This window comes from Mastomys coucha, unplaced genomic scaffold (genome assembly GCF_008632895.1).
Source record: "Mastomys coucha isolate ucsf_1 unplaced genomic scaffold, UCSF_Mcou_1 pScaffold14, whole genome shotgun sequence".
Taxonomy (NCBI): domain Eukaryota; kingdom Metazoa; phylum Chordata; class Mammalia; order Rodentia; family Muridae; genus Mastomys; species Mastomys coucha.
In genome coordinates this window covers 90897970-90925173 of record NW_022196896.1, presented here as the reverse complement: position 1 = coordinate 90925173, position 27204 = coordinate 90897970, and the positions used below count along the sequence as shown (strand labels likewise).

The following is a 27204-nucleotide window of genomic DNA, read 5'->3' as shown; positions in this document are numbered from 1 at the left end:
TCATTCTGCAGTCTTAGATTCAAGGGCCAGGCAGGGCCATTTTGCTCTTCCAGGAATGGCAGTTTCCCTCACTTAAAAGGACCTCCTCCATCTCTTTCTAACCCAATTTCCTTCCTCCACAGCATTAGTGCCCAGAGGGAGATTCTGATCATGAACATAGCACATGTCTCTTCTTCAGAGTCTAACTGGATACTAAAGGAGTAGTCATCTTTCCTCAGGGCCAAGCATTTGACTTTTCACTATGCATTTGCTGCAGGGGCAGTAAAATCCTAAATGCTAGAACAACATGTTTTATTCAAAACAATAGTCTTACTATAGGTCTTCTCAGTGGATGACAAAGGCAAGCACACATTTGTAGCTTAGCAAGTTCACAAAACCTTTCTAAGAACTACTGTACTATAATCCTGGGAAACTTCATAGGCAGAAATAAATAATCAGCAGAGGTGGTTTAGCACCCATCATCGAAGGATCAGAGAGCTGGACAGTAATCAAGCATAGTACACAACAGAAGCAACTGGGGAACACAGCCTGGCCTGAACCTTAAACTGCAGCAAATCAGACTGGTGACCCACTTGGGCTTGTTACTGCTTCTCCCTCCTGCCCCATCAACATGCCTGTGGATGTGTACTGAGGGCTGAGGGGAGCTTGCTCTCCTACTGCCTTTAATAGCAATTGTTTTGTGATAATAAAGACAATGGTGACATTTTTAAGCCATAATGACTGTTAAATTCAAGTATGTGTCTTTGCATTCCTTCAGAAGGTTCTTATTAAAGTTTTGATGGTCATTTCAGGGATTAAACATATCTGGGTACGAGCTTTCTAAGGAAGCATGGCAGGAAAGGAATAGCTTACCAATGTCACTATTGCACATTCCGCTGTCAGCTGTGCAGCACTAAAAAGCGTACGGACAAATCTATAAATAAATTTGTGTTCAGGGTCATGCTTAAAGTACTCCTCTGGAACTTTCTCTCTCTGAAAGAAAAAAAATACAATATAAGTACTGACTGAAGGAAATCTTTTAAGTATTCTTAAGAATACTTGAGTCTGTCTCCACATTGTGTGCACCTGTTCCTTAAGATAATTTCAATTGGGTAGTATGGCTGCTTTTACAGCATTTATTGTGTACGTTTGTATAAATATGTGTATGGGCATGCACAGCCACAGTGCACACAGAGGTCAAAGGACAACTTTAGGAGTCGGTCCTTTCCCTTTACAGTATTGGGGGTCAAGCACAGATCCTCAGGCGTGGCAGCAAGTTCTTTTACCTGCGGAGCCATCTTGTTGGCCTGGGTAGTAGGACTCATTTCATTTTTTTTTGTTTGTTTGTATACTTGTTTTGAAGCTTCCTCCTGAGTGCTGAGGTTAAAAGTATGTGTTACCACGCCCAGTGACTTTTAAAAAACAGTGTAGGATCTTACAGGCAATTGGCAAGAATGACATTTTCAGGCAATGATGAACTAAATATATAATATCAGTTTCATAAAGTATCTACTACTTAGTTTCATAAAGTATCTGTGTAATACTATAGCCATCTTAGATGAAGTACTCTAACATTGTCCATTCAACAGCCACCAGCATGTGTGCCTCTGAAGTATCAAGAGTGGCCAGCGGATGTCTGATGAAGTGACTTCCTAAATTTTTACAGGTTCCTTGATTGATTGGTTGTTTTTCAAGTTAGGGTCTTACTACGTAGACTGTCTTTCAAATCACTATCTTGCTTCAGCCTTCAAGGTACTGAAATTACAGATATACCCAAAACCTCACCTGGCTTATGCCATTTTAACTGATTTAAATTTTCCTAATTTCCTTTTTTTTTTTTTTTCATATTTGTTGGATTTGTTTACAGATATTTATATTGCTTGATGTTACTTAAGATTATCTTTTGAAAAGCTGAATTTTCTATTATATAAGACAATACATTTACTTCCCTTAGCTCACTACTTAAGCAAAGCATCAAGCCAATTGTTACTCTATCATAGCCATGGCACGACACTCCTAACAAGCTAGAGGGACTAGTTTTCTAGTACTAATCAGCTACATAACATGCAGACAGGAAGCAAATACAATTCTAGGAAAGGAAAATATAATTTTCAGAAAGGCAAACAGATACTTACCGTGAGAGGATGTGACCGCTCATCAAAAATGTCCAGGGATCTATTTGCATCTCTGTAAAATTTAACAATACAGGGCCGTGTTAATAGTATCTTAGTTAACAAGTGCTGGCTGGATGTAGGGTGAGACCGACAGGGGAAGCCCAACCTTTAACAATGCAAGTGGTTTACAATTCCTTCTGGATTCTGTTTTTAAAAGCTCGTTTTATCCAGCACTGTGGTATCTTTGCTAGTGAGTGTGCCTGTGAAGCACTGACACTCTTAGCAGTGCCAATAACCAGCTTATACTTCCTTCTCATAAAGGCAGTGGTAGACATTCAGGAACTTAGAACTTTGATGAATGTGAACATTTAACTTGCACAGGTTTCTGCCTTTAATTCTCTAGATTGTTATTTTTTTAAGTGATACACTTGCTTCTTATAAATAGTATGAATTAAAACTTAGGGGCCCCTCTTTTTAAAAACACCATTTTGTGTTTTGTGTGTGTATAAAAGTTCATTAAACAAATATAGTGCACTTATTTAAGCACTGCTTCTCTGAGGTTGTGGACCCAGGAGAGTCCCTGAGCAGGCTCCAAAACTGTTCATCATATATATTGAAGCAATGCCTGCTTCTTACGGCTGTGAGAGTGTGAATGAACTGATCCTGGCATGACCCCAGCTCTGCCAGCATGCTCCTCCTTTCCACTGCACTGCATGGCACTGCACTTGTTTCCAGAGCCTGCTTGTCTTTGATGAAACAGGATAACTAATGTCACTAAATCCTGACTTTTCTTTTTTAATATTATGAATGTAATTTACTTATGAACTCAACCAGCTCTTATTACAGAATATCATTTTTATGTATAACTACAAATATTCTCAAAATTGAATGTAGTGGCCTGTCACTTTGAGGAAAACATAATGTCATGATAAAATTCAAGCTGTCAAGCTCTGTAAAAGCCAAGCTTGGGACCCTGTGCCTTCTGCTATGTGTCTTACAGCTTCTCCATACTCACACTTTCAGCTAACATTATACAGAAGGGTGACTCATTATCTTCCATGTGACCAAGATGTATCATCCGACTATGTACTAGTAAAAGATTCATTTAGTACACATTTATACAATGAGTATAGTGTATAGTTCACCGAGACACACACAATACTTCTGGAGCTTCAGTGTAGTGCTAGAGAGTATCACAAAATCTGAAAGCTTTAAAAATAACTTTCCCTCAAATGTATATGAGTGAGAACTGGTTTCGTGGTTCTTTAAAACAAACTGAAAGTGAAGACAGAGAAACATGAAAATCTATTGGTATTTCTACAAAGACCTACATTAAAAATTTATAAAAATGCGAATGAGATTTTTTTTTCTCAATTTTAAGCAGAAAAGTCACTTTTTAAAAAAAAAATGTTAACAAGATGGCTCTTTGCTGCGACCTTTGATTATCACAATGGGAGCAGGCAACTGTAACATTGTTAAACAATCTATAATGCATGCAGAGGACATACCACAGCAAGAAATTAGTTAAGAAATTATTAGGATCAAGTTTGAAAACTTATGTGCTGGTTACAATGGACATTTTTTACACTTTCATATATATAAACCAGCAAGTTTAGAATCTTCAGTAACTAGAGACTGTTTAAAGGGTCTTAAAGGGTCTTAAGAACAATGAACTCTATTAGAAGATTCATTTCAATATTGTAACAAAAGCACGCTATAGCTTCTGTTTTCTATGGTTATGTCTTAATATTTGGTATTTTAGCAAGGTAATTAGCTGGAAAAGTAAGATGGATTTTAACATGCTCACCTGTTCTTTATGTGGTAATATATTGCTAAGGTCACACTGTGGAAGGAAAAAAAATATTTGAAGCAATTCGTTTTCTCATTTTCAAGCAGGGCTGACTTCCCAAGAAGCCCTGACATCTTATAGTTAGAACAGCACCATTCTACGTAGAGTGCTCTGACTTCTTACACAACTAGACAACATGGTTTAAGAGGCCATGTGATTCTGTTGACTATGGCCATGTGCAAATGCTTATATAGCCCTCCTATCATTTGCCCTTCTATCTATAAAACCTTTTGTTCTGTGCAAGTTGCAGTATTTGTACATATGTTTACATTTAAAATAGGAATTTCTGGCTAGGCCTCAGACTGCAGATGACTATTCATTTAACACCACAGATCATTAGCTCCCTAGAGTAAGTAATGAAAAGTTCTGTATACTGAATAAAAGCATTTAAAATCATTTCTGTATGATTATTAGTAGAAATTTTAGTTAAATATGAATGAATGCTCACAAAACTGCTGATAGGACTGGCTACTCTAAAATAAGTAGTGCTTTCAATATAGCATAAGGTATAGTATTAATGGCAGGTATTCCGAATTAGTTTAAATGAAATATTAATAAGTAGAAATGACCCTTTAAACACTATATTACTCTACCCCTAAGTCTGCCACAGATGATGTGAACTAGGGAACAAAGTGTTCTATTGGCCATCTGTCCATACCATCTAAAATGTAAAGTGAAAATGTTTGAGGGAAGGCAAATCTGAATTTTAGAAATAGTTGTATATAAATTTAAAAATCTGAACTTTGTAACATTATTGGCATCAAAGATGGATACTTCTACAGTGCTTCAGTTTTAAAATCACACACAAAAAAAAATTGGTTCTGAAAAGGACACTAAGACTTAGACAACAGTTCATCCAACAACCACTTTTCTAGAAAAGGGAGGGGACCAATGTTTATACTGATGAATCTAAGGTCCCACACCAGGAAGGCAGGCACAGTTCTTTATTTTCATTGAGTAGTGGCTCCTAAACTTTGCCACACACCAGAGTCACCCAGATATAAGACTAGTCCAAGGCATTCTGATCAACTGGCATTGGGTTAAGTCTGGGGTAACAAAATTACTTTGAAGTTCCCAGGGTGATTCCATTGTGCTGAAAAGGTTGGGAAGGGGTTATGGGAGATCAAAGGACTTGCTCAGACACTTTCCGCCAATGGCATTAATGCTTCATATGCATCTCCTTTCTTAAAGGCACCTGAACTCATCTATGAATGGAGAGGAAGGCAAAACTGAAAAAAATGCATGTGCTCACAGACATGGGCTTTTCTTTTCTTTGATTTATTTATTTTATGTATGAGAACATCTGCAGGTGAACCTGGATGCCAGAAGAGGGCATCAGATCCCAGTATAGACGGCTGTAAGCCAATGTGGTTGATGGGAAATTGAACTTTCAAGAGCAGACATCTCTCCAGCCTATGTTTCTCTTGTCTTAGAAACAAAGTCTCATGTAGCTGAGGTTGGTCCCTAACTTGCTATGTAGCTGAGGATGATTTGAATGGAACTCCTGGATCTTTCCACCTCAGCCTCCCAATTGCTGGGATTGGTGATATGAGCCACCATGTTCACATGCAAGCATCTATACTGAAAAAAGTTGTATGAGTCGAAACATTTTTTGTTGTTGTTTTTTTTGAGACAGGGTTTCTCTGTGTAGCCCTGGCTGTCCTGGAACTCACTCTGTAGACCAGGCTGGCCTCGAACTCAGAAATCCACCTGCCTCTACTTCTCATGCGCCGGGATTAAAGGAGTGCGCCACCACTGCCTGGTGTCAAAACAGTTTTTTAATTTCCATGAAAATTATACATTATTGCCTATGATAAACATTTTTCAAAATCTTTCCTAAAAGCAATTTACTTTAATCTTCTTGGTAAATGTTTATTTTACCAAGTAAATTTGCTGACTTTTAAAATATAATTAAAGAAAACAAATTAAAACTGTACTTTCAAAAATGGATTCCTAAAAGTTAGACTACTCTCGAGTTGGGGGAAAGGAATTAAACCTATTGGTGTGACCATGGTTACTCTTTAAAAACATACAAATTGCATATAGAAACATCAGAATCATTTGAATTCAAAATGATCTGAGGACTCTAATGAAACTTCAATTATCTTTTTAGTCTCACAGATTGAGGCTTTTCTAAAAACCCACACCTAGTGATTATTGAACAGATGATTAATTAACTCAAGACCTGCAAATGTGGGGCTCAGTTTTTGCTGAAATCTTAACTGCTGTTTCAAGTGTGAAAGGAAAGATATATTACAGTGCATAAGAACTTACAGATTTTAAATCAAGAAATTATTGATAATTGGCCACTTGTTTTTAAAACTACTATATTAGAAACAAAATTAGAATTATAAGCTGATTATATTTTTTAGACTGAGGAGTAAAATTAGGGATTAAAAGCATTAACACTCTAAAAACAAACATTTCGCAAACTATGTTAAATAAAAAATCAATAGTTACAAACCAAGGAATCATGTTCCCTGGACAGCTCCAATGCAGGGGAAGCCCTGCACAATCCCTGTCACTATCACAGGATGAACTCCTCTACAACTGTAATCTATGCATGGGGCTGCTCTGCGGACTACGGTGCCAGGAGAGGACAAACTACTCAAAGAGTAGTTTCCAAAGCAGTAAGCATTGTTTTAGGCCTATACCTAATCAATCTGGACACATCTATCATGTTCAACAGTGCTTTCACAACATAAATGCACCTGACAGAGGCACATTTTTTCTGGGATTTCTTGGTTTGCTAACTGGCTCTCCTTTCCACCATACAGTCTAAGATAAAATGGAAACTGAAATTTTACACTTAATCTCTTAAAAATCAGTATCTAATTGACCCCAATATCTTAAACTTCATCTTAACAGGACAATCAAATGACTGAAATACCAGGTATGGCTCGGGTGCTCTAGCAGAGGGGTCTGTTGCTTAGCGCTGGCAGCCTAGTGGTACTCACCATTTTATTGTGGTTCTAAGGTTAGGCTGGCTGACTGTGCTGTCATCTAGAAATATTGTTGAGCATGAGCTATACTTTTTAGTAAGCTGCCCTGGAGATACCTGAAGGGGAAGGGAAATAGAAGAGAATGTCACGGTAAGTTAAACCTATAAAATGTGTTCTTTTTTTCCCCTTGGTTAGAATGTCAAGATAAAGCATCAAGGTATTTACTTCTACAGTCCATGAATGAGTGCAGCAGCATGTGTGGTCCTACAGGAAACACACAGCAGGCTTTGAATGTCCACAGATCACATTGGAGGGATATGCTAGAGAAGGCTGCCCTCAGTATGGTACCTACAAGTCAAACCTGCCAAGTTTCTATTATCAACTTCCTCTATAAACATTATACACTTTTAAGTAAGGTTTCGGTATTTTCACTTAAAACTAATGGCAGCTTTCTACTCCTACATAGTCACTATAACTAAATATAATGCCTCAAATAGTGGCTAAGAGCATCTTACTGTAAGAAATACAAGGTGAATAATAAATATCTCAATGGCTAGAGTTGGTGTGCCTGTTGCTCACTCGCCTACAAGCCAGGGGCCACAAGTTTCTCTGGGCTGTTCCCTTAAGCATTAACATTTCCTCACATCTGAAAATAGAAGACAAAAGCAACTTGAGAAAGTTAACCTTCATTTCCTGTGTAAGTGCGCTGCCATTTTGTTCCATAAATAAAAAGAAACCAAAAAACATAAAACAAAAGTGTTTCTGTTTGTTTCTAAAGTTATTTATCATGACACCTTCCTGTTGTGCTCTCCATAGAAGCCTCTTACTCCCTCTGTCCCTGACTCCATCTACCTTCCAGCACATCTCTGCCAACGATCACACCACAAAATGTTTCTCTTTGGATTCTCCTAAACTGCTTTTTCAGAAGAATAATTCTCAATGGTCCTACCTCCAAATGCTGAGCACACAATCTTAACTTCATGGAGTTCAAGTATTTCAGGAATTATTTATTACAGTTAAAATATTATAATATAAAATAATAAATATTATAGTATAATTCAACTGTAATTACATTACATAATTACAGTTAAACACTCATAACCACATATAAGAGGGGCAGGCGTGTAAAACTGCCAGAAGCCCACAGTCAGAAACACTCACTTGGTAGACAGAACAGTTAAAAACAAGCCTGGAGATGTAGCTCATTGGTAGAGGACTTGACTATCATGCTTGAGGCCCTTGACTCAACTCTAGTGCTGAAACTTAACTACAGTTTGGGAGATAACTCTTACTACAGATAGAAGCTAGTGAAGAGCTGTCTGCACTGGAAAGAAGACATTCACTTTGGAGCCCTCTCAACTATCTTTAAAACACTTTAGAAGTATCCATTCATTTGCAAAGAATGCAAGAATACAGCTATTATCAGATAATCAAACAGCCTAAAGTATGTTAAGACCCATTAGGTCCATGGTCAAGTAGTGTCACTGAATAAAGATCAACAGAAGCATTCTTTAGAACAAAATACCAATAACTTAGCATTCTTAAAAAACCCACTAATTCAGATGTGCCTTCCTTTCCTCTCCATCACATTGTCACTGTGCCCATCAGCCCTTTCTTAGTACCACATGAAAGAGGGGCCGACAGAAGACACTGTTCAAAGGGCAGAGCATGTAAAAACTGCCAGAAATCCAGTCAGAAACACATGGTAGACAGAACAGCCTTCTGTTTGTTTCAGATGTTTTACTATAAAGCCTCTTGCTCTTTATCAAAATGCCCCAGGCCTATCTGAACTATTGAATATCTTTTCAAGATAGAAGTGTTGTAGTTATATCTAAAGCTGTGATGTTTAAGCTACTCAGTTAATATGTGTAGTTTACATTACTTGTGTGTTAAAGTGTATACTTTTATAAACCCAAAAGGTAAATACAACATGAAAATGAAACTGATTCATTGAAATGCTTTTATTCCAGTGGAAAAAGGTACTGTTATGAGTCACTATTATAGACTGGGAATCCCAAATCAAAATTCCTTGGGACAGAAAGTATTATAGGTTTGTTGGCTAGTGTTTTGGAAACTTGACACAAGCTACAGTCATTTGGAAGAAATCTCAATTGAAAAAAATGCCCCCTCAGATTAGCCTATGTGCAAACCTATGGTTCATTTTCTTGAACGGTGCTTGAGATCAAGAATCATCATGATTGAGGGAGGGTCTGGTTCACTGTGGGTGGTGCCACCTCTGGGCTGCTGGTCTTAGGGGTGCTATAAGAAAGCAGGAATATTCTGAACAAGCCAGTTAGCAGCACTTCTCCATGGCCTCCTGCAACAGTTCCTGGCTGACCCATTTTTCCTCTGACTTCCTTCCATGATGATGGACTGTGATGTGAAAGTGTAAGTCAAATAAATCCTTTTCTCCCCAAGTTGCTTTTAGTCGTGGTACTTCTTCACAACAATAGAAACTCTTAATGAAGACAGTGGGTTTTGGAATATTCTTATTACACACGCACACACACTACATATTATATCATGGGATTTCCTGAGGATGGGACCCAGGTCTAAGGACCAGCATTTTATATTTCTTACTCACACAAGGAGTAAAAGGTAATCTTATGCAGTTTTTGTTTTTGTTGTTTGCCTGCTACCTCATCAAATGAGGTCAGGTGTGGAATTTTCTACTTGTGGTATTAGGTTGGCACTCAAAAAAATTTCAGATTTCATATTTTGGAACATTATGGATTCTACATTAAGGAAGTACAACTTGTATTAAGGAGTAACAGAGCATACACATGGTAAAAAAGTCAGTTTTGACAAAACAAAACAAACACTAAAGATAAAGTAGAGACAAAGTACAGACTAGCTGGTAGGCCGTCTAGCAATGCTTCCTCCCACTGTCCTCAGTACAGTTTCTAATGATGAGTGTTCAGTGGCTTGTCTTCGAAAATATTAAAACATTTAATTAGATCATCTTTTAGCCCCCTAGATGCTGTTCATTTTGCAAATCAGCAACTTACTGGCTGGAAACACCAAACACTGCCCCTGTCAGTTCAGAGTGTGAACTCTTTTTTTTTTTTTTTTTTCGAGACAGGGTTTCTCTGTGTAGCTTTGGCTGTCCTGGAACTCACTCAGTAGACCAGGCTGGCCTCGAACTCAGAAATCCGCCTGCCTCTGCCTCCCAAGTGCTGGGATTAAAGGCGTGCGCCACCACCGCCCAGCTCAGAGTGTGAACTCTTAATAAGACAGATCCCTATGTCCAACCCAGAAAAGCAGCTATTTCTGCTACTCAGCCCTGCTGCCCTCTTCAGGACACACTCCTAGTTTCAAGGAAAAAAGCCTTTATACAAAATGTTGCCACCAATCTGTACACAGCAGGGACAGAGCTAACATCCAGCTAGTCAAACTTTTCAGTCTGGAAACTAGTGGCAGAAGACACTCTCTGAGCAAAGCCTGTGAGATAGCTGCTAAAGGGAGCTTTCTCTCGATGTTGCTTGAAAACTTAACAATTGCCAGTTGTGGTTAGCATCTGACCATAAGCCTAAGTCTACAAAATGTAAAAAAACAAAACAAAACAAAAAACAGCAAAACACTATCTAATAGGTGGTTAGTGACATGAATCTATATTCAGCCAGTACAGGCATGCATGTGTACTATGTGCCTGCTTGATGCCTCAAGAGGTCAGAAGAGAGCCTCAGATCCCCTGGAATTGAAGTTGTGGATGCTTGTGAGCCAACATGTGGGTGCTGGGAAACCAAACTTGCAGGAAGCAGCACTATTAAGCACCAAGTCATCTTTCCAGTTTCTATGGATTCTAAGTTCATTTAAACATCATGGACTGACTACAAGCCTATTTCTTTATGAAATTTCATTTGAATTAAAGGAATAAGTTTATATCAAGGCCAGGAAAACAGGATTGACAGAGGATTTTTAATGTTTTAAAAGATGAAAATTAAATTGGGCATGGTAGTGTTTGCCTACAATTCCAACACTCCAGAGATGGATAGGAGGATCAAGTGTAAAGGCTTAGAGCCCGTCTCAGAACAGCAAAAAGAGGTGGTATGGTAACACAATGTTGGCACCTATGGATACCTAATGGGACAAGATTATGAGCAGACTAGAATTCAGAGACACAGCCCTTCGGCAGTAAGATAAAACATGCAGTGGAGAGCCGGGCAGTGGTAGCGCATGCCTTTAATCCCAGCACTAGGGAGGCAGAGGCAGGCAGATTTCTGAGTTCGAGGCCAGCCTGGTCTACAGAGTGAGTTCCAGGACAGCCAGGCCTACACAGAGAAACTCTGTCTGGAACGACTCCCCCGGCCCCCAAACAAAAACCAAACAAACAAACAAACAAACAAACCCAACATGCAGTGGAGCCAAAGCCAGCTAGTTTTGTTGATAAAGCCCTCAGTCTACCTGGCCCTGTCTCACACATACTTATTCTAGCTACCAAAGCTGACAGTCTCAGAAATGCAAGGGCTGAAGTATGCACTGAGAAGCACAACTGGCTCACTCTGGCAATTGCTAGAAAGCAAATCTGCTGCGAGCAAACAAAGTTCACAGGCAGAAAACTGAGAGAGTATTCTCTGAAAAAACCAAGTTGCCCTACAGATTGGGACCCCAGAGAAAGATACTGAGGCCAAGTTGGTTTGGCCTCCAAATCCTTACAATGTAACTTTTCAGTTAAAAATTTATGGTTCTTGCAGTCACAGGAAGCCAAGCGCAGCTCAACAGGTGAGGGAAGCCTCCAGCAAGACAAGTAATTAAGGCAACAGGAAAAGGAATTAGAGAGAATGCTAAAATTTCATAAGTACATGAAGACCTAGAAAAAACTCAAGAAGGGTTAAAACACAAAGCAAAGGAATCATCAAGAAGAAAAAGACAAACCTGAAAGTAAAGAGGAGACAGAAATAGACAGTAATATTGGAATGCTGGTCTAGAGACTCAACATCTGAATAACAAAAATACAAGAAAAAAATATCAAAGAAACACAAGAAAAAAAAAACTTAGAAGGAATTTTTTGCAGACCTATTGGTTCTTAAATAAAATTTAAAATTTATATCATAAACTTTCAGAATGCTAGAGATTAAGTACTTAACTTCCAGAGGAGAATGTACATGTATCATACAACAGCAACAGATTTTTAACAGCATTATAGACTGGAGATATGACTCAGGGGCACTTGCCTAGAGTGTTTTAAGTGCAGGTTTCAATTTCCAGGACCACAAGAAATAAATAAAAACAAATTGACAGAGATACTATATCCTATGTAATTGGGATAGAAACAGAAAAGTATCCTGAGGACTGTGAAAATTAATTTCAACCTAGAACTCTATCTACAGGAGGAATTTTCCACACCAGATCACTGCATATACCCTACATGTCCCCTCCCAAGAAAAGGTATTCTACTACAATATAAGAAGGCAAAGGGAAACAGAGAATCTAGGATACTGAGGAACCAATACAAGAGAGAAGTCTTGAGACCCCAGTAACTTCAAAGACATATTCTAGGAAAAAAATAAAGTGAGCAGGCCTAAGCCAAACCCAGCCAAACAGAGAAAACCAGAACAGATGTATTTAGTAGATGGAAAATATTTTCTGACAGACATGTGACAAATGTGACAACATTTGGGGTAAAAAAAGATGGCTGGTTAGAAAGTTAATACTACACACTGAAAACAAGAATGTTTGCACACCACAGGGAGACCAGCCAGGGCTGCAGACTGCATTTGGCTGTGTGAGCTCATATGGGCCAGGAAAAGGTATTTATCCAGAGGGCATGAAGAATTCAGATTCAAAACCACTGAAGACAAAGAACTAAGAGTGTGTAACATGACTCAGCAACTAGTTATGTGAGCAGTCATAATGGAATACTGACATGATTTTAAAAAATAGAGGACATGGAAGAGGGAAATGGTCACAGTGGAAACAACTTTAATCAGCAGATAGTACCGAAATTAATGGCTGGTTACTTCAATTAAAAATTAGACTACGGGGCTGGAGAAATAGCTCAGTACTACTTTCAGAGCTTTCACCTGCTTTTGCAGAGCCCAGGATCAGTTCCCAGCACCCACACCAGGCAGCTCACAGCTACTTTTAGCTCCAGTTCCTGGGATCTGATTCCCTCTTTTGGCCTCTGCAGGCATCTGCACACAGAAACTCTTACGGGCATACACATAAATAATACATAAATCTTCAAAAAACAGAGTAAAAATGGACAAAAATTTATGCATGTCTGTAATTATACCCATCATACCTAACCATAAGTAAATAAAAATGTCAGAATCCTGTTTTAAAAATGGTATTGAGTTAGACTTTCCTAAGTAAATATGAGAAAAGAATTTTAGAAAATGTACAGAAACAGTCTATGCTAACAGTACTGCATTCTCAGCACATTCTCTACAAGTCACTACAGACACACTTTTAATCAAACTACTAATTCCTTAACTTTTCAACTATTTACTTACATGGTTTAAATGGTTGCTCTTCCTCTTTTCACGCACTAAGAATAAAAAAAAATTAATTGATCAATTCTAATACAAATGCCACAGAAAAATAAAAATAATTGCTACTATTTATCTGATGGATTATCAACATGCAAAGGTAAAATTCAGTTCTACTTTAAAAAGTAAATCTAAAAACTGGATTTTATTTTTTTAGCTAACAGATAATAGGCACAAATGAGAATTTCCATATACAAAAGATAATGTCAAAATAATTTAGGGCAGGTGAGAAATTCAGCTAATAAAAACATTATGCAATATACCTAAACACTGAGCCTACCTTAAGGAGCCCTTGAAGTAAGTGTGCTAACCTAATCAAGTATGACATCCACAGCACACACAGTCCAGAAGAGATTTGGCCACACTGGTTCCCCACACTGACTCCTCTGTCAACACTAGGCTGCATACTCAACACATTCCTTCCCACTGATGAGAAAGGGGAACAGATAGCTCAAGGCTCGCAAAATGTACGCAAGTATGAAAATACAGGCTAGAAGCACCATGTCCCCTTGAACCTGGGCTGTATTACTGTACTATTCCAGTATTGCTGGAGAATCCTCCATTACATTCACAGTCATAATCAACAAAGTTATTTACCTTTTAAAAAATGGAGGAGAGGGCTAAGTAAACATCCCAAAAGATAGTACAAACAAGCAAACAAAATCCACAGTTCAGACCCTCAACCTAAACAAGCAGAAATCTACACACTACCAAACCTTTTAGGAATCATTAGGACATGTTTGCTCTGAGGTTTGTTGCAATGGGATGAAGAAGTTCTAAATAGCCTCAGAGTTCTGAGTTACACAAATCTGGGTGTGATGCAGGCTTACTTGGAGGGGGTATTATGTGAAATAAGGTCAAAATGACATATATGAAACACTTGTTTTGGTGTTTCACATGAAATATAACAGAACCCTAAATCTTATTTATCATTACTCTTTAAAACACACTGTTGGATTAAGAAAAGGAAAGAGACAGCTGTAAACCCACACCACTTCTAAATCACCCATCTGTATTAGCAACAAGGTGGGAGTGTGTCTACAAAACCTAAACGCTCCCCTAAAAGACTGATATTAAAGAAGAGCATATCATCCCACATCAAAAGTAAATGCACAGAAAGCTTAAGGCAATGTACAAGTCCTATGAAGTGACTTTGATAGTATATTCAGTCTTCTCCTCAGGGGGAAATAGTCTTACCATCCGTCTGAGATTTGCTGAGGAAAATTGTGCTTGCCCTCGGGTGGTCGGAAGGGTTTGATTCCAAAGCTAGATCTAAAGAAGGAAAGAAAAAGATGTGTTATTTCAGAAGATGTTTTGATGTAGGTGTTTTGATGAACACTTCTAATTTTTAGGGAAAGGGTTTTTAAATATGAACATGAGAATAATAAAGGCAAAAATATACAAATTCTACAGATTCCTCCCTCCATTCATGTGGAATCTAACAGGTACGGTTTAGATTCCTTAATTCATACCTAAGCAATGTTATGAAACTTTAGTAGAATCATATGTATACCATTCCCTCTATTTATCTATGTGCTGATATTACTAAAATGTTTCTAGACTGTCACATACTGTTCAATACATCACATACGCTACAACAAAGATAATCGGTCTTGATATTCTTTAACCATTTGACTAGTTCTAACTTTATTAGACAAGAACATTTGTTTAGTTAACTGTTTGTATAGGAATAATTCACCATGTATATTTAGAGCTGCATAAAGATTCAATAGCCTAATCCACATAACTTTCATAAATATATGACTTGTAACTTTTGCCCTCCTCAATTTCCAAAGACACACTCACTTCTTGCTATAGTCTACCTTGGGGACAAGATGCGATAATTGTCTATTTAACTAAGGATGCAAGACAGAGCCTTAACTAATTGTAATGTACACTGTGCATCATGTAGGATAAAAGAAGTTGTAATGAGAAAAGTCAAAACCTATGACACTCCTTAGTAATGCTCACCTCAGGCCATTTAACCAATCTTGTCAGAAACTGGAACAAGATCCAGGTTGAGAAATGGTAAGGCAACATTCCCAAACCCTGCCAGCCAGCTTTCTACTCTTTGAAAAAGTTTAGTGGTAATCACAGGGTACCTACTTATATCCTTTGATTTTTACAGAAAATACACTTGATATATTGCTAACTATTCTAGTGGGCTGGAGAGATAGCCCAGCAGTTAGAGATACTGTTCTTTGAAGATTTGAGTTTGGTCCCTAGTATCCCACATGAGGTGGCTCACAACTACTATCACTCCCGCTTCACGGGGCCAAAGCTCTCTTCTATCATCCTCAGGTACCTGCACTTGTTCATACACGCAAACAACAAACAAACACAAATCTAAAAACCCCTGCTCTACCAGCACTACTGTCACTAACTAAGCACTTCACCAATACATGTACTTAGAACTCCTTTTCTTATTCCAAATAACAAACTTAGACTATCATATGAACATATTCAGGAATTCCCAACACAACAGGAATCTGAATTACCTATTTTATTTTTAAATTATTTATTTAGTGATAGTATCTAAGTATATAGTTCAGGTTGGCCTTGAACTCTTGGATCCTTCTACCTCAGCCTCAAGACGGCTAAGAGTTATAGATGCACAATCAGCTGATTCTTCTGAAGATACCCCCCCACACAGAATTATTTTTAAGATTTTACTGACATTTTTAAGAGTGAGATAAAGTTAGCTTATGTGGGAAAACAAAGCCATGTGTGCATGAAGTGACAGGCAGAGATCTAAGCTGTTTCTAAGCTAAAACTCTTTTCTAAAGAGACAGAGGATTACTTCCTTCTAAAAGCAAACATATCACCATTTGAATTAAAATGCAATTTGCAGATCACACCATTAAAACCAGTTTATAGAAAGAGCTATATTATATAGCAGTCCTCATATCACAATAAAATTAAAAATTTCAGAAGATGGAGCTGAAGCTATGTATCATTATGAATCAATACAGTATTTCTCTGGGTTCAATTCCCAGCACTAGAAAAAAAATCCAAGAAATTTCACAAGTACAAGAAAATTATCAAAATGAAAGAGAACTAAAGTTTAAAACATACATGTCAAATTAAGGAGCTGGAGAGATGGATCAATAGTTAAGAGTATTTCCTCTTGAAAAAGACTTAGGTTTAGTTCCTAGTATTCATGTTGGGTGGCTCATAATGGCCTGTAACAACAACTTTAGGGGATCTGACACCCTTTTCTGGCCTTCTAGTGTTCATATACCCGCATGTGCATATACACAGACATACACTCAGGTACACATACATTCACATAAAATATATCTTAGGGAGAAAAAAGCCAAATTAAGATGTACTGTTACGGTTCTAAAGGTGAAATCTAAGAAGGCCGTGATAAAGGCAGTGACAACATGTCACAGCAAGGTATACATCCCAAGGCTGGCCAATCAATCACAACTCTCGACACTTCTCAAAAGCCAGAGGAGAAAAGCAAATGTACTAGAGAACATTAGGTAGTTAGAAGATGCAGTGGCTCATTGGAGAAAAGCCTTTCCAGCAAAGACAGAGGGAAGGAGGAGAACCAAATGCCTTCTGAGGTCACTTAATTCCCAGGTCAACCTATACCTAGCTTACTCTCTTTGAACTCCTTGCACTGATTCTGAAATTTTGATGTGTAATTGTAAACAGTTACATTTACAGTATATACAGTCAGTACTATGGATCACATTAAAAATGAGATGAGTAAAACTCTTCCTTAACCAGAGATTAGAGAAAGCTAAAATAATGCTTCACTTTAAAACTACCAATAGATACACTCACAATCATTAACTTTCAGTTATGTTTCATATGCATTTCTTAATCAGTTTTTGGGTTGGGATTGTAGTTCAGTCACTAGGTACCTAGTCCTAGCACACCCAAGGCCCTGGGCACTGAACCACAAGAAAACAAACCCTCTTATCAGTTCAAAACAACAAAACCTCTTTTCAGCTCACAACTCGTACTGCAATAAAAAAAAAAAATCATCCTCAAACTCAATGGTTTTTAGTTGAATAGTTATATAACAATATAGCAAGTGTTACTCCCACTTTAGCTTAGCCAATCCATAATTGGGGATTTAAGACATAAAATGCTATCCTTATGAGTACACAGTACTCTTTTTTGTATACTACATTTTAAAATAATGCTTTTTATCTCATTAAGAAAGTTCTTCAAGTATGGATTCACAAATGGGTAATTTCCATGGCTCAATATGCACTACACAACTTTCTAAAGAAGGCAAATACTGAGGTATAGTACCACTTATGTCAGCTTTCACTTCTGTCTTAGCTTTAGATACTTAAAATCACGTGTATAAAGCCTACAGGAATTATATCCATTAGGGATGCAATGCCAATCTGTACAGTGTTTTGAGAAAATATAAATTTAATGTAGCTACCAAAGTTTGCTATGTAACTTACACTTTCCACTTATTGTAAATACTATATTTTGCTATTTTATATAGAATGTAAACAAGTCAGTAGAACGTGACCCGTAGAACGTGACCCTCTACCTACATTGTATGTACAAATGTATTTCTGTATACTTATTAGCTCCATTCCCTAGAGCCTATGGAGATGCTGATAAATCATAATACTCTATTCACCCTTACAGAGGCAAGACAACTATGAACCAAAGCATTAGGCTCTAAAAACACACACTTTACACACACTTATGGATTTAGGAAAATCTTTAGAAACCTGTTGGTAGTGCACAAGGATGAGGACCTGAGTTTGGAGCTCCAGCACCCATGTAAATAGCCAGTTTGCAACAGTGCATCTGTGATCCTAGTGACAGGCAGATCTCTGAACTCATTTCTCAATCAGCCTAGACTGCCTTAAATAGGTGGAGCAGGAATAAGGAAGAATCCTTTCCTTGTTTATGAACTTGCACACATCCTCCATAAAGAAACTGCTTAAGAATGTTTTCAACTAGGACAACTATCTCAAGACAAGATCCATTATTATTGAATTGTCTATTTTCATTGCAATTTAACTTGAAAGCAAAGGTAGGCAAATAAACTGTCTTTCCTCCAACCCAAGATTCTATAAGTTGTATGATCTACTTTAATTATACTTGTCAAAAATACTAAAAAAAACCCCATACAACTTAGAATAACAAAATGCACTGCTAAAGGCTAAAAATGTAAAAAATTATGCAATCAGACCCCATCACAAAAATGTCCTTATCAAAATCAGGCTTGTCTAAAGGCTTAGTCTCACTGATGAGCTCCTTCATCCCTTAACATTATATAGTACTAGTTTTATGGCTTTGAACACAGACATTCCAAGATTCATAATTTTTGCATTGCCAACTGATGAAGCTATCACTGAGTTTACATTTTGAATCATTAAGTAATTCTTACTTGACAGCCTCAAGCAAGCTTACCTCAGTAGAAGGTCAATCTAGAGCTCACTCCTGCCCAGTTTTTCGAACCTCCAAAGATCCAATCCACTCTGCATCTGCCCCTCCATCAGTTCTATCTTGCCCTACTTTAATTCCCAGTCTATGCTTTACGAGCTCTGATTATTTATATTGAAACTTTTTCTTGAAAGCATTTTACTCAAACTTTAAAGATCATTTCTGTTACACATTTACTATCTCTGCTTTATTGTATACTCCTCAATGTTACTGTCTGAACATCTTACTTTCCTAAAAATAGAAGGATGAAAAGAGACATCTGAACCAGCCCACTTTGGGTCATATTCTGTAAGCTCTATGATGATAAGTTCTACAACTGGAATTTACATTCCTATTGACCATATCTTTCTTGTTAAAACTTTAGAAAACTCAATTTATATTTCTTAGTAGCTATATTCTCATATGTAAACCAGCTATGATTCCTGTACAGCCTAACTCAAAACACTGAGAAGCTAAGATGAAATATACAGGACATACACAATACGTTAAAAAGTTTCCACACCCACAAAAGCAAACAAGTAAATGGTGTAATTTCCTTGGTAAATCCATATACCAAAGTAATTCTTAGACAAATATATATGTGCTTTGGCTAAACACTAGATAAAAGGGCATATAACATAATTACTCACACAAGATCAAGAATGTTATACTGCTTTTTTAAATAAGCAAACATGTATTTCCCCATAGAAAATAGTCTCCCAAACAGATGACCTCTTCCATGCCTTACACCCTGAGGGTAGCTCTAACCAGAGCTGATTTATGGTTCTGTATGTGCATATTTACTTTTACAGACTCAAATGCACAGCCATGTGGATATGCCTGTTCGTTTTCCCTGTCCCTTACTGTATGAGTTGCTGTCAATACTATTTTAAGGAAAAGAATATAGCAAGAACTTTGAAAATATGTTGTTTCATACATCTTTGGTATAAACTCTTTAAAGTAGGGTTTCTAGACTAAATAAGTTAGCAATATTGTTACTTTGCTAAATTCTCCTTCATGGAGTCAAATCATTTTGCATTTCCACCAGCAATATATGACTATAACCTCCCTTGCAATGACACTGAAGTACAGTCAAATTTTTGGATTTCTCTCCCTCCCTACCAAAGAAACTGAAGCAGTTTTCATTCATGCTTCTCACATGTGGAGTTTACAGATCCCTGGAATTCCTGTCACTTCATTTGAATGTCCATCCATCTTTGTTATTTTTTAAATTTACTTAATTTATGTAAGTCAGCCTGTTTTAGACCCCAGGCAATACTGCTGTTCTGTTCAAGTCACCATGGCTTTCTCTAAATTACTGTCCAGTCTTCCACCTGGTCCCCTTGTATACATCATAGTGCATTTTCACAAAGCCACTAATCTGGTCTTTTTCATAAGGAACTTGTTCTCCTGTGTACAATCCTCCAGTGGTTTCTCATTACAATCAAAGTCCACATTGTTGTCAAGACCAACTCAGCATATAAAGGCCTAATCCATCATTTCTCCAGGTGTCCCTCTCTCTACTGTAGCATTCTGTCTCTCTTCCTTTCTGTCATTTACAGACACAAGTTCATTCCAATATGAAAAGCTCTCAAGAGGCAGTCTCCCTTCACCCCTACTGCTTCCTTTCTCTTTTAGATCAGTTCACGTATCACTCAGGACAATAATCACCTTTAATCACCCGAGTGTAAAATTGTCCCCTTTCCCAATCATTTTCCTATCTGACTTTCTTCCTACCAGCTCAGTGCATTCTTGATGGTTCATAGTCTGTTCCCACCTGTCTCTAGAATGGGGTATAGGAAGAAACTACCTTTCCTATCACTGTCTCATTCTGGAATACTGCCTGGTTATTCAAAGGTGTTCAATAATCATGTTCCAGGGTACTCAAGCCAGTTAAGTATCTTTCAGTTTTCCAATATTTCTAGACCTCATCTAATGCTGTTTCTTGATTTTTTCCACCTTAAATCAGTATTACTGACATACCTCTTAGGGAAGTAGCTATTTAGAATTAAAGACTTGAGATAGTCTACTAGGAATCACAAAATCTAAGTCAGGAATTTTAATGCTAGTAAAAAGCCAACATTATCGTCAAATTGGCATCAGAACTAAATGCTTTTAATGCCAATGACACATTATAAGGACCAAAATTGAAACATTAAATATTCTGTCTGAATTCTATCCAAAGGCAGAATGCAGCTGTCATCAAATGTGTTATCTAGGGGAGTATGTATATTTTTACTATGAGAGGTGTCTAACCACAAAGGACAGGTGTATCAGATACCCCAGCCATTGAATGGTACACTCGGCAGTTAAGACAGCATGTCATAGAGCAGCATGCAGGGCACAGGAGAGTGCGCTGTGGAGAGAAGCACTGTTCTAGGAAAAGGAAACAGCACACAAAGATGGATCTCATCTTTATAAAGTCAAATGTTATATTTACAGACATATGAAAGGTTCAGGAAGCAGCAGAGCTGAAATATTAATAAATGTTAGCTTTGATGACTGGGAACAAATAGGTTTATCTGTTTTCTGTATCTTACCAACATGTCTTTTAAAAAATGGTTAAGAACTACTGGAAAGGGAAAGGATTTTGTGCTCAGAGGCTTTCCCACAACCTATTTCTAATTTCTTTCCCAACTATCACCCTTCCAAGGGATGGGGAGAAAGGGTCGCTGGAGAGAGCACTTCTTCCCAGACAGAAAGTCAGAACATGAAAGCTGCATGGAAGAAGTCTTAGTACCCTTACTCTGCTCTGGTAACTCAAGTTACTTACCGTCAGTTAGATCAGTGCTAGAGCCAATGACTAGGGACTACTAACCGCAAAGTTCTCAAAGTGACTCTGAATGCTCTAAGTATCTCAAAAGAACATAAGACAGAACATCGTTTATGATTTTATCTAAGAAAAATTAAAACAACTCCTCATTATAATAAAAAGCTACCTTTAAATCTAAATAAGTATTTCTCAGATTCCAAGGAAACTAACTTATAAAACTTTTTTTCTAAAATAAAGACATTAAATACAAACGTTTAACGTGTTTTTATGTATTTGGTGTTCTGATCTAGTCAAATACTGACATTTCTTAACACTTCAGTGATGCCAAAGAATTGAATTTTATAGTTTTGGCAGCACCAAGGATCAAGCCTATGAGTTTGTATTTGCTATACTCAAACCAGTCCTCCAGATCTAAAAATGAAGTTTAGAAAAAATACTGAACTGAAATTTAATGGGCACATTAATAAACTAAAATTCTATGCTCACACACTTATTTTACAAAAACTTCTAAGCATTTCCTATCATATAATTTTATGCTGACATACCTCTTGCCAGTCTTTCTTAATGTTGTCAGAGCATTTTCAGCTTCAACTCATGGTTAGCAGAACAGACCCACTTATATGATCAGCAAATTTAGGTCACTCTCTTACCTGCCCTTTTCCTCTTTCACTGAGAGTACACATGAGAAATGAGATCTAAGGGTGCCTTTTTATCAGCTAACTGAAAGGAAACTAAGACAGGGAAGGACCAAGTACCACAAGCTCTACTGTACAGATCAAAATAGAATAGACATTGACAAGATTTTTTTTTTTTTGTAAGAGTCCAACTCAGCACATCTACTACCTCCACATTAGTCTTTTAGAGCAGTTCTATGCAGAAGCAGCTTCGGTCATATCTTAACTTTGCATCCTCATGAATGTGAGAATGCATACAGGCTTCCTTTGTTATCTGGGAAGAACAAATAGGCATACATGATAATGTGCTGTAATCTCTCAAGAATTATAAAAAGGTCCTATTTGGACTCTCAACACTACCCATATACTAACTGGTTTGGAAATCCAGAGGCTTACCTTACAATATTGAAACAGTTTTCATAAACACACATCACTGCTTAAAGATACAATTACTTTTACATTCTTTTACAATATTTGAATACTACAAAAAGTTACAAAAGTGTATCGATCATGGGCCTTAAGTTATTCTAACATGAAAACACCAAGGATCCAACTAAGGTTTAAAGAAACACTTAGACGATATTCCTCCACAGAAAGGAACTCTATTGAAGCACTGAAGTGAAATCAATAAGCCAATGTGGCTTAAACACCTCATGATATTTTGTCTTATAAATCTACAGCCTTCATTCAATAACCACACTGCCATCCAGAGTTACTTTTACCAATTCACAGATTTCCAAAATTTTAAAGCACCAAGCATTTCCTCTTTTCCCTCCTACCCACCAAGGCAGCCCACCCTGGAGTTCGGCTCAGTCTGCTGAACTTCAACTTTCTTAGGACCGAGTAAGAACCTCCAGGCAGAATGTGGAGGGAAATGGAGCCATGGAAACAAACACACACTGCAGGCACCAGCACGGGGCTGTCTTCTTAAATCCCAAATCTTTACATTACTAATTTAAAACTAAATTTAAGGACTTGGTTCCGTTTAAACGCCCGACGAAAAATCTCTCCCCACCCTGCTTCCTCTGGAAGAGGTAAAATAAATGAAGTTTGTTTAGTGGCGATGTATTTACCAAAATGGTAATTTTAAAGCAAGTAGAACTACTCCTTGTGAAGGAGGGGAAACGGTACTTTTCCGCAGCCTGGAAAGAAATTGGCATTGACATCTTCCACAGAAGTCCCCTCGTTCCCAATTTCATCTTTCTGTGTTCCAATTATAACTGAAAGTAATGAAGCAACCTTTATTGAGGCTACTTTTAAAGTCCTATTTAGTACCATACACATTTTTGTAGCAACCTCTACTCGAACGTAAATGAGAAATCCTTAAACATGCTGAATATAGACTGCTCTAGAATCAGCTACTCAACTCGTTCGGAGCAAGAAGAACCATTAGGCTCTTACCTTAGGTACCATCTGCCCAAGTAAGGGATGGGATGACTATTCTGAGGTTAGGGGTACCTGGGAGTTTTATTAAGAAAAGGGGCAATTATATAGTCTCTTTGAAGTCCTGATTAAGTTCCACTGGACGGCACACAGCAGTACAAAGAGGAAGCGGTGCCGGTTACAGGGTCCCAGGTCAGAATGAGAGAATGGGAAGAGTGAAGAACTGGGCGTAGGGTGGGAGAGAAACTGGCCAAAGGTGGCCGAGAAAGAATAAGGGGTGGGAACGCGAGCCACAGCCTTCATCCCCGGTGCCCGGGCCTGCGCCAGGAATACTCCGGGCAGGAAGGAACCCGAGGCGGCGGCCGCCTCCCAACGGGACCCTGGGAGTCGGTGGAGGCCAGAGGTGCGCCACGGCCCGGATGCGCCCGCTGCCTCCTCACCTTCGGGCATCTCTCGGTCGCTGATGTGCTGCAGGTGGTGGCCCTCGCCGGCTCCGAAATCCAAATCGGCGGGCTCCACGGCCGCAGCGGGCGCCGGCGCTACCGCCACCGCGTCCCCGGCCGCCGCCTCGTAGACCTCGGACTCGTAGTCGGGCTCTGCCGGCCCCGCGCGCCGGCCCAGCTTGGGGCTGGCATTGGGGGACACGCAACAGGTCAGCGTGTTCCCCATGGGGAGCGTCCGCTCCGCTCGGCCGACGCCTGCGCCTCCGCTCGCCCCGGACTCCGCGCCCGCGCCCGCGCCCGCCCCCTCCCCCAACAATGGCGCGGTCGGCGCCGGCAGCCCCGGGCTGAGCGGGGCTGCGCCCGCCCGCACTCGCCGCCGCGCCCGCTGAGCGCCCGCCCGCCCCGCCGCCCGGCCCGGGGCAGGGCTCCGGCCTCGGCCGCACCCCCGCCGGCTCGCCGCCGCCGCCTCCCCACAGCGGACTAGTCTGCGAGGGCGGCGACCAGCCCGGCTTATTTAAAAGGGGTGGGGACCCGACAAGCGCTGGGAGACGCAGCCACTGCGGGCCGAGAGCGCGGCCGGAGCTCCTCCTCCTTCCGTCGCCGCCTCCGAACTGAAGGCCGCTAGCCGGCTCCTGCCAACCGGAACGCGCTCCGCGGTCACCTGGTGACGGGTAGCCAATCAGACCTGGACTTCCCTCCACGCACCCGCCTACGGCCCAGGCACGTGACTCACAAAGCCCCGCCCCGTCCCTCCAAGCTGAGCGGCGCGGACTCTGGTTTCCATTCGTCGCGAGCTGTGCCGGGTCGGGCTCCTCTTGGGGAGCTGCGGCCGTTTGTTACTCGAGGCCGCCCTTCACGGCGGGCCCCGAAGGCCCGGCCCGGTGGAGAGTTGGTTTTGTCAGCAGTTTGGTTTCTCCATGTTTGACAGCTTCCCTTTGCTCACCCAAGTAAGTTGCACCGGACTTAGCTGGTTGTGTATGGCTAATTGCTCTTCTCCTGTCTTCCCAGTGTTACGTTTTCGCTTGCAACTTGGCCATAGCAACCCCGGGGCTCGCGCCTTACTCTCAAAGAGTTGTGACTGTGTCTTGCATGAGACCCGAGGACACATCACTCTTCAATTTCCTCGTACGTAAAATAAGGACCAAACTCTCAGTTCAGAAAAGCTGGGAGCCAGCAACTCCCATTTCACGTGTTTTCTCCCATCACAAAGCAGGAGTTTCCAGATTTCGTTTCTTTAATTAGCAATGCAGAGAACAGTTTTCTCCCACAAAAAGAGAGAGGAGAGAGGAGACAGGAGAGAGAGAGAGAGAGAGAGAGAGAGAGAGAGAGAGAGAGAGAGAGAGAGAGAGAGAGAGAGAGAGAGAGAGAGAGAGAGAGAGAGAGAGAGAGAAAGAGAAGAACCACACTGCGGGGTGCCCACAGTCCTAATTGATAGGGATGGTAGAAAACGAAGAACATTGAGCACGCAGCAAGTATTGGTCACCATGCCAACGGAGCTTCCTTAGCTCTAAGTCTAAAGAACAATCCAATGTTTTATCTCCCAGATTTTACTGATCGGTGGCAGGGTAGGGGGAGCTGGAGTATGCAGAAATTAAGTAACTTTCTCAGGGTTACATGACTGCTCATGAAGAAGCCAGAGCAGTCTGGATTCCAGGTTTATCTCACAGTACCTGTGGAAGGAAGGCACACTTGGGGAAAATGACAGAGACTGTTTATTGGTGCTCAGTAGTGTTCAGTTTAAGGAAGAACAGTCTTTTCCCTCTGGAATTTTAAGTATGGGGAAGATACTTAAAATTGAATCTTCACGTTCATTTCCTGTTCAGACTGCTTGTGTGTATCCAGCATCCCAGGCTCCCAGTACATTCAGGTAAATGAGAAGCAAAGATTTGGAGAATCTAGCTGTACAAAGTTCACATGGCTGATCTTGGGGTACAAGCACATCTGTCTGTCTGACCCCAAAGTCAATGGGGTCAAGAGTTTAGTTATTTTCTTTTAATTTATATATTTATTGTATTTGTATGAGTACCCTGTCGCTGTCTTCAGACATATCAAAAGAGGCATCAGCTCCCATTGCAGATGGTTTGTGAGCCACCATCAGATGGTTTGTGCAGATGGTTTGTGGTTGCTGGGAATTGAGCTCAGGACCTCTAGAAGAGCAGTCAGTGCTCTTAACTGCTGAGCCATCTCTCCAGACCAAGAATTTCGACTTTATACTGGAAACAATTGTTGAACATGAAGTTCAGGAGTCATTATCAGGTGTATAAGACTCCGTCACTCTGGACAGTAAGAAGGAAGGGAAGAAAGGACCAGTTAAGGGAAGCAGGAAAGACTGCTTCAACAAAGGGCACTGGTGACTGAGTAAAAAAAGAACTTATTTCCTAAGTTAGATAAGAAGTACTTAGCTACTGGATATGGAGGGAGAACAGAAGTAGAAGGCCAGAAAAAGGTCTAAAGTTCTGATTTAGAGGGTAGGTGGATTTTGATGCCTCTCCCTTAGACAGAGAAGAATAAGTTTTGAGAAGAAAGTTTTTGACATTGTTAGGTGGTGTATGAAAATGAATCCTCCTGAGGGGAAAAGAAAGCAGAGGGTATATAAAGAAATTTTCTCTTTTCAAGATGGGAGAAAAAGCAAGATGAATGTACTTTAATATTAAAAGAGTAAAAGCCCATGAGCACAACACAATTTCAAACTTAGAAGAAAGAGAGGAATTAATAAGTAATGTCCCCCAAGAAGGCAGAAATATATGCAGTCCAGATCTGGGAGAGGGAAGCTTTGGGAAGCAGAAGCAAGCAGGGAGAAAAGATCTATGTGATATGGAGACAGTGCTGGTAGAGAAGTTTAGGGAAAGTTCAGTTACAGTTTGGGAAATAACGAGGAAATGGAAGGATGAGTAGAAGTCTGAACCTCCCAGAAATCATGTCATATTTAATGAAAACAAAATACCATTTTCCTGGCTAGTTTTATGTCCACTTGACACAAGCTAGAGTCATCTGAGAGGAGGGAGCCTCAGTGGAGAACATGCCTCCATAGCATGAGCTGTAGAAAATCCCGACAAGGCATTCTCTTAGGGACTGATGGGGGAGAGCCCAGCCCATTGTGGGTGGTGCGGTCTCTGGGCTGGTGGTTCTGGGTTCTAGAAGAAA

The 27204-nt window shown here is 39.6% G+C and overlaps 2 protein-coding genes and 1 pseudogene across 3 annotated transcripts in view; 2 read left to right on the top strand and 1 right to left on the bottom strand.

Moving 5' to 3' along the window:
* Ccnyl1 (cyclin Y like 1) overlaps positions 1 to 25016 on the bottom strand; it is a 33236-nt gene extending 8220 nt beyond the window's left edge. Inside the window, exons 1-8 of one of the 2 annotated variants that reach the window (XM_031367744.1) lie at positions 24794 to 25016; positions 24058 to 24245; positions 14573 to 14647; positions 13340 to 13374; positions 6900 to 7000; positions 3901 to 3936; positions 2115 to 2166; positions 853 to 972 (exon numbers count right to left, since the gene is read on the bottom strand). In XM_031367744.1, coding sequence (XP_031223604.1) covers positions 853 to 972; positions 2115 to 2166; positions 3901 to 3936; positions 6900 to 7000; positions 13340 to 13374; positions 14573 to 14647; positions 24058 to 24067 — 429 coding nt within the window. In that variant the 5' untranslated portion in view covers positions 24068 to 24245; positions 24794 to 25016. Of the gene's footprint in view, positions 1 to 852; positions 973 to 2114; positions 2167 to 3900; positions 3937 to 6899; positions 7001 to 13339; positions 13375 to 14572; positions 14648 to 24057; positions 24400 to 24793 lie in introns of those variants that run through there. The other variant, XM_031367743.1, reaches the window with a different exon arrangement.
* Mettl21a (methyltransferase like 21A) overlaps positions 24939 to 27204 on the top strand; it is an 83727-nt gene continuing 81461 nt past the window's right edge. Inside the window, exon 1 of the mRNA XM_031367748.1 lies at positions 24939 to 25007. The gene's annotated coding sequence lies outside the window, so the exon portion shown is untranslated. The remainder of the gene's footprint in view (positions 25008 to 27204) is intronic.
* Positions 24947 to 27204, top strand: part of LOC116088517 — a 57889-nt pseudogene continuing 55631 nt past the window's right edge.